Source organism: Furipterus horrens, unplaced genomic scaffold (genome assembly GCF_987537825.1).
Source record: "Furipterus horrens unplaced genomic scaffold, mFurHor1.1.pri manual_scaffold_1, whole genome shotgun sequence".
NCBI lineage: Eukaryota > Metazoa > Chordata > Mammalia > Chiroptera > Furipteridae > Furipterus > Furipterus horrens.
In genome coordinates, this window is record NW_028327171.1 from 82,365,481 (window position 1) to 82,373,692 (window position 8,212).

The 8,212-nt window shown below is 37.4% G+C and overlaps 1 protein-coding gene across 1 annotated transcript in view; it reads left to right on the plus strand.

Moving 5' to 3' along the window:
- The window catches only part of ZBTB11 (zinc finger and BTB domain containing 11), a 32,222-nt gene extending 24,425 nt beyond the window's left edge, over positions 1-7,797 (plus strand). Inside the window, exons 8-11 of the mRNA XM_090276058.1 lie at positions 413-530; positions 4,687-4,845; positions 4,948-5,123; positions 5,649-7,797. Coding sequence (XP_090132184.1) covers positions 413-530; positions 4,687-4,845; positions 4,948-5,123; positions 5,649-6,166 — 971 coding nt within the window. The 3' untranslated portion in view covers positions 6,167-7,797. The remainder of the gene's footprint in view (positions 1-412; positions 531-4,686; positions 4,846-4,947; positions 5,124-5,648) is intronic.
- Positions 7,798-8,212: the final 415 nt, after the last annotated feature.

The window sequence follows — 8,212 nt, forward strand, 5'->3', positions numbered from 1 at the left end:
TGAAGAAATGGTCATGCTTTTAGAAAGTTAAGCAGTAGGCAATGTGATATGTGGCTTATAATTTTATTAAAATTTCTATTTCACACATACTTATTTTCCGATGCTCAAAGCAGTTATGTGGACATGGCTGGTGGGTAGATATCTTCCGTAGAACTTGCATTCAACTCTTACTATTATAATCCAGATAATTATGCAAGTGTGTCACATTCTTTGGGTAGTAGTAGCTTTGCTTGCACTACATTTGAGAGGAGATAGGGATTTTGACATGGTTTGTTGTTATTCTTAGAAGGTGGCTGCCAAATATTATAGCTTTTGTGTTCCTTTGATAAAATAACTTCTGAAATATAACATAAAATATTTTATTTGAAGATTACCTGATTGCTGGATTTGTGACGTGGTTTTATTTTTATAGGAGAGTCCAAGTACCACTGCTCAGTTTGTGGGAAGTCTTTTCACAGGGGCTCTGGACTCAGCAAGCACCTAAAGAAACACCAGCCGAAGCCTGAGGTTCGAGGCTATCACTGTACTCAGTAAGTATTTAATACATGAACCGTTCATTTAATTTCCTTATGTTTGTACTAGGTTTGTATGACAACAGAAAACAGGTGCCTACAATTGATAACACACTGTCTTGTATGGTTGAAATTTGCTAAGAGAGTTGAACTGAACTGTTGTTCACCGCCCCTCCACTACGCGCGTGCACACACACACACACACACATACACACACATATCCGAGGGGACAGATGTATTAATTAACTAGATGGAGGGAATCCTTTTACAGATCATCATAATCATGTATACTTTAAATATCTTTAAATTTTATTTGTCAATTATACCTCAAGCTGGGGAAAAGAAAATATTTGAAAATAATATTAAACTGTTATTTGTTTATTTTAAAAAAAATATTTTTATTTATTTTTGAAGAGATGGGAAGGAGGGAGAAAGGGAGAGAAACATCGATGTGCCAGAGACACGTCACTCAATAGCCCTTCGGATTCCCCCAACTGGGGACCTGGCCTGCAATCCAGGAATCAAACAGACAACCTTTTAGTTCTCAGGCTGGCACTCAGTCCACTGAGCTACACCAGCCAGGGCTATTTGTTTATTCTTGATTTTAATTACTTTTTTCGCTTAGATGTTTCTATTTATGACTTTCAGCTATAAATCACATACCATAGAAATCACTCATTTAAAATGATTTAATGATTTAGGCCTGACACTACTATATTTGGGGGATGGGCACTACTGCTGCTCCTGTGCCCTAAAGCCAGGGCATTTCGGTGTCCTTTACACCCTGCCATGGCCTCACACCCCTTCCTGACCCCCACCACGCTCCCCTCATCTACCATCCCCAACCCAATATCTGAGCTGAACCGCATGGACGCCTGACTCCTCTGGAAGGCTCATGAGACAGCTTTCCTCTCCTGGTTTCATAATGGCCTCCTGGCATCTGGCATTGGGGCCCTCTTCATGCAGAGTACCATGGGTTGGGAAGCTGCCTATGGCTTCTTCTTGCTGGGTACCTGTGCCTGGTATAGGGCAGCATGCCTCCTATGCGGCGGACCTGGCAGAGCTGTGGCAGCCTGTGCAGCTCTTTCTAGGGGGAACGGCCATGGGTGTGGGCACCATGCTGGCTGCTAGCCTGCTCTGGGCCTGTTCTGTCCATCTCTGTGTGGGCCAGCTGGAGCCAGACGTGGGACTGGTGCCCAGGGATGATGGGACGGCTGCTGCCAGAGTGAGCAGCAGGACCACGGGGAATGGCGCGTGCTGGACAGCCGGGGTCCAAGGACTAGGACATTAAAATATGACCCTTCCCTCACAGAATAAATAAAAATAAAACAATTTGAAGAGATTCTTGAAATCTAGTACCCAGGGATGGAGACTGCAGGAAAGAATGATCCCTGGTGCTGACCATAGTTTCTTTTCTAGGCACTTTCTTTGAAGTGCTGGGCCCTCTGCTAGTTTCTCCTTTGTTCAAATTCCTTTTCTTTCTCCCTCTTTTGATTTTCCAAAGCCTCCTGAAATCGTTTTTTTTTTTTTGATTGAGCTAAAATTCATTTTAAAGTGTACCATTCAGTGGCTTTTAGTACATTCAGTGTTGTACAGACATTACCACTTTCTAGTTCCAGAATGCCTTTAACATTCAGCCAGGCAGTTTACAACTATGCCTTGGCTTTATCTTCCTGTCTGTGCAGTGTCAGACAGAGGTGAGCGCTTAGGGCCTTTTCAGGTCTTCTGAGCATGTTCCCGACCCTGGGTAAGTGTGTGGACTTGTCGATCCTGGGAATATATGAGAGTTTTTCAAGGCCTCTATTCCCCAAAGCATTTTATTCCCCAGACTTTCTTCCCAAGCTTTTAGTTGGAATATTTTATGTACTAAATTATTATTCCTTGCCCCAGATGACAGTGACTAATACATTTGCTCTTAAATGTTTTCACTAAACTCCTTTTCTCCCACTCCTTGGCCCTAAGGGTGTTAGGCGAAATAAAGGCAAGCCCTTTGAGCGGATCTTTCAAAGTCACTGGGTTGGTCAAAACATACTGGGTTGGCCAAAGAGTCTGTTCAGTTTTTTCTGTAAAATAAAAGACTTTTTTTCATTTTCACCAATAACTATTGATTTGGATATTTGGAGTATGTTGGCTATTCTCCCTCCTGGTATAACGTTGATTGTTCTCATTTAATGTCTCAGTTTGATAACTGTCAACTTCAACTGGTCCACCCAAATGTGGAGCATCGTCCAGTGAGAAATCTTCAGCACAAAATGTCACAAACTACTTTTGACATAGTCAACCACAGCACCTTCTCCATAGACTGCACAAAACTTTTTTTGTGTTTCAGTTGCATTTTTACCTTTCTTGAAATAATAAAGCGTAACATGCTGAAAATGTGTATTTTTCTTCCATCTTCAGTGTTAAAATGGCTACACAAAAATTTACCAATTTTGATTTTCTTTTATGTATTCTGTTATGACAGCTGTCACAATACAATCTAACAAATTGTTTTGAATGAAGTTAAAGACAACTAAGCGTTATTAGAGCCATCGTACAGAAAAAAACAAACGAACTTTTTGGCCAACCCAATACAACCACTGTTCTTTGAGATTAAGTCCCTCTGGCGCTAGGAACCTGTAGCGGAACACGGTCTTGCCTTCATGGCTGCTGCAGAGCTGGAGAGTAGGAGGTCGGGCCAGGATGAGTTCAAATGCCACAAAGGTTTCTTAAGGATATTCAACTACTTTTTTTTTTTATTACATGTTTGCCTGATTGCTGTATATATAGTTATTTCCCATAGTTCCATTGCAATTGTTTCTGACAGTTTTTGCCAATTTGTCCACTGCTGTTGTGGAGGAATGGGCTTTATGGGTGTCTTACTCTTACATATTGGCTGATGTCACACAAATCAGTTTTATTTATAAATAAAGGTTGTTCAGTATCAATACATTTTTAGTTGTAAGTGTAAGAAAACCCAACCCTAAACTGGCTTGAATGAAAGGTGAAGTATAACTAAATGGTTTAAACTGGATTCAGATTCATTAGCATTTGATGGGTTTTTTTTTTTGTTTGTTTGTTTTTCTCACTTTCCTCCATGTGAAGGTTTTTTTGGGGGGGAGAGGGGTTTGCTGACTTATTTATTAATTTATTTTACTTTCATTATTTTTTCCCCCACTAAAAATTTTTGTTTGTTCGTTTTTCTATTGTAGTTGTCCCACTTTTCCCCTCATTGCTTCCCCACACCCTGCCCACCCCTTCTCCCCCAGTCAGTCCCTACCCAGTTGTCCATGTCCATGGGTCATTTATAGATGTTCTTTGACTACACCCTCCCCTTCTTTGCCCCCTTCTCCCCTTCCCCCCTCCTCCCTAGTCACTGTTAGCCTACTCCTTGTTCTCATACCTCTGGTTCAATTTTGCTCATTTATTTGTGTTGTTCATTAGTCTCCTGTATTAGGTAATATCATATGGTATTTCTCATTCATTGCCTGGCTTATTTCGCTAAGCATAATTCTCTCTAGTTCCATCCACGTTGTCACAAATGGTAGGAGTTCCTTTTTTCTTTCTGCTACATAGTATGACATTGTGTAAATGTACCACAGCTTCCTGATCCACTCATCTACAGATGGGCACTTGGGTAGCATTTGATGTTTTTGAGGCTCCATATGGACAAAGTATGGGCAATGTTTCAGACTCATGTTCTTGCAACTCCCAAATTGTTGAGCTGCTTTTCTGGTATTTCCTATAAAAGCTCCAAGATTTACTCTTACTGGATCTGATCGTTGTGGTCATTCCTGAATCAATCACTATGGGCAAGGGAATGCTGTGCTCTGGTTGACTTAGGCCTGAGTCAGTTGCTCCATCTGTATGGGCAAGGGTAAGGAAGGCCTACTCCCAACCCATGGACAGAGAATGGGAGATAAGGAAAAAGGGGATCAGATGGGACTGAGGGGGAGACAGGAAGTAAATGTCCTCTGTAGCAACCTTTGGGATATCTACTTGATTCTTTCTAAAATATTTCTAGTGTCTGGGGACAAAAGAACTTAACACCCTGAAGCCTTATTGCAAGATTGGAGTACTAGTGAGTTCTTTTGTTTTAAATTGGGGCCTAGAAACCCAAGAATATACTAAATTAGTGCAAACTTGTTTTAAAAGAATAAGATGATCCAGTTGGTGATTGGATATTTTATTGCAGATGTGAAAAAAGTTTCTTTGAAGCTAGAGATCTTCGCCAGCACATGAACAAACATCTTGGTGTGAAGCCATTCCAGTGTCAATTTTGTGATAAGTGCTATAGTTGGAAGAAAGATTGGTATTCCCATGTGAAGTCTCATTCTGTCACTGAGCCTTACCGGTGGGTAAATTTGAGGAGGATCTGAACTTAATTGAGATATATATGTACTTGGATTATTTCTTATGGATATTGATGCTTTTATGTTTTTTCTTCCTATTTAAGGTGTAATATATGTGGCAAAGAATTTTATGAAAAAGCATTGTTCAGAAGGCATGTAAAGAAAGCTACCCACGGGAAAAAAGGCAGAGCAAAGCAAAACCTGGAACGGGTGTGTGAACGATGTGGAAGAAAATTCACTCAACTGAGAGAGTATAGGAGACACATGAATAATCACGAAGGTAACTATACTTAATATCATATAATATAGCTTTATATTATAAATAAATATATGGAGAATAAAAGTAAATCCAGTAGTGATTCTCCCTTTATCAGCCCTCTTGCTTATTACCTCCCGTTCCTTGATAAGAGATGTATCCCATATTGTGGAAGATTTTTTTTCAAGTGATAGAGGTGATTCTGAACCTGAGTACCTGATTTAGTGAGCTTAATATTCTCTTTCAACATTTTTATGGACTACTTGAAGCCTCTGTTTTCTTATCCTAGGCTTATAGGATTACTGTGAAGGTTAAGTGAGACCATACACAGAAACTCAGAATTTCCTCTAACTTTTATTGGGCACATCATTAGAGAGGTTATAGTGCAGAATCTGGTAAACCATTAAATCTTAAATAAAAGATTGCTATAGTCAAGTTAGAAAGGCTTATGAGCTAATATATTTAAAGACAAGCATTACTTACTGGGCAGCTTTAATGTATTTTGGTACTTGGACCTCACCACACACACCTCTTCTTTTTTTTAAATAGGAGTTAAGCCATTTGAGTGCTTAACATGTGGAGTAGCTTGGGCTGATGCTCGATCTCTGAAACGCCATGTCAGAACACATACTGGTGAACGGCCCTATGTCTGTCCTGTATGTAGCGAGGCCTACATAGATGCTCGAACACTCCGAAAACATATGACTAAATTTCACAGAGATTATGTGCCTTGCAAAATTATGCTGGAAAAAGATACCCTTCAGTTTCATAACCAAGGAACTCAAGTGGAACATGCTGTTAGCATCTTAACAGCAGACATGCATGAACAAGAAAGCAGTGGTCCTCAAGAACTTGAGACTGTGGTAGTGACAGGAGAAACTATGGAAGCTCTTGAAGCTGTTGCAGCTACTGAAGAGTATCCATCAGTATCAACACTTTCTGACCAAAGTATTATGCAAGTGGTTAACTATGTGTTGGCACAGCAACAAGGACAGAAGTTATCTGAAGTTGCAGAAGCTATTCAAACTGTTGAAGTAGAGGTGGCACATATTTCGGAAGCAGAATGACTATAGTAATGGAGATTTTTAAAAGTGACATCTCACAGAACATTTGTTTACAATACTACGTATGTGACTCTTCGTTTAAAGTTTGTATGTCAAGATTTTGGGCTGTTTGATGATGTTTTAGCATTTCTGAATGGTTTGTCTGGCTACAGTCCATTTACTGTAAAGAAATGAAAAATATCTGTTTGATGGCAGTGGTTTATCATGGTATACTTTTTATAAATTAATGTTTGTAAAGGACTGTACTAAATGGAAAACTCTACAGTTTTATTTGCATTTTGACATTATTATACACTTTGAGTTTAAAAGACTGCACCAGTCAGCTTTTCTTTTCATTTGCCCTTTTTATGGATTTAAAAAATTCTAATATAAAGCATTTTAGTAGGATGCATAGGTATATTACATTTTTTTAAATGCTTCAATCTTGATTCTTGACTTACTATTTATTTTAAGCCCATATAAGTCAGGGATTCTTTATTTTATTTTAAAGCACTTAATGAGTTACATGTTGTAATCAAGTTTGCACAATATACTTATCTATATAGAAAACCCTTAAATGAATAGCTGATTTTAAATATGCCATTAAAATGCATGAAATGCCTATTAAAGCCTTATTGTACTATCTGGTCAAGGCAAGTAAATAGACCATAAGCAAAGCTGTTATTAAGCACTGTTGATAAGAAATTTCTCCTTGATAACATAGGGATACACGGAGGAGGTGGGGGTGGAAAGAATCTCATTCTTTTGCTGAAAAATTAACAAGTTAAAGCTAGGTTTGGTATGTTTGCAGCTTTTGTATCATGTTTTTTGTTTCGCTTTTTTGTATCGTGTTTAACTGTTCAGTTTTGTTTAAAAACTGCAGTTTAGAAATAGATAATAATATAGACATCTACAGTGGTCCTGTGGATATCATATTGCACAAGTAATTTCAGAATATTGAAAAGTCTTCAGTTGAGCCCTCATTATAGTATACTAAAAGAAATTATGATCCATCAAATTTGTTGAAAGTAAATTATTTTAAAGAGTACCCAGAGAATTAAATTGTATTAACTTGTGTGTTTGATTTTTAAATTCCCACCTCCTTAAGCTATCCGCTTTTCTGATTTTCAAAATAACAATAGGGAGATGCCACATTTCTCTCCTCTCAAAAGTTATCACTCAAGTATAATTGTTAGGATTAAATTTTTAAGTATTAAAAGCTAATATAAGGTATAAAATTAAGATATAAGCAGATTACATGTAAATCATTCCTAAAGCACAAGAGAATAATGTGCCTTGATGTACATATGTCATTGAGATACTTGTTTCAGTTTACTTTAAAAATGGCTTAATAAAGAATAAATGTGATGCCATGCATGCATTATACTTGCATATGTATTATTTGCATTTGTAAATTTCCTATTATTTCAATAGCTGTGTGGCTGACTTTAAATTTTAAGTGAATTGACATACAGTCTATAACTCTATAATAGCTCTTTGTTTATTGTATCTTTCAGTTAGTGAAAATGTATAATATTTCATCCTGACTAAAATTTGGAATTATGTCTGTTATGTTCCATCCTCCCCATTGTTATTAGGTTCAGTTAATTGTATAAAGCCATTAATGTATGTCGTAAGTATGTAAATAAAAGATGTTGAACCTAGTTTAAAAGCATAAGCTTTGGAGTTGTTCTGGTCACTATTTTCAATTCATAAATAAGTTGCTCTTATTCTGTTTTTAAAGGAAAAGAGAATTGAACACATTAAAAAATAACCATTGGGATAACACATAATAATATTAAAACTTCTTACTTTTAAACAGAATCTAACGAAATTTAAAGTAGTGTGATTAATTGCCAACTTTGGATATTTTAAGTGTGTAGAATTACATAAATTACATGAAGAAACAAATGTTAAGGTTCGAAAAATTCAGTTTAATAGCCCCAGGAGGGAAAACTTCTATAATATATAACTTTTTATTTATTTAATTTTTAATTATATTTATTGATTATGCTGTTACAGTTGTCTTGATATTTCCTCCTTTCTCCCTCCTTCACCCAGCACCCAGCA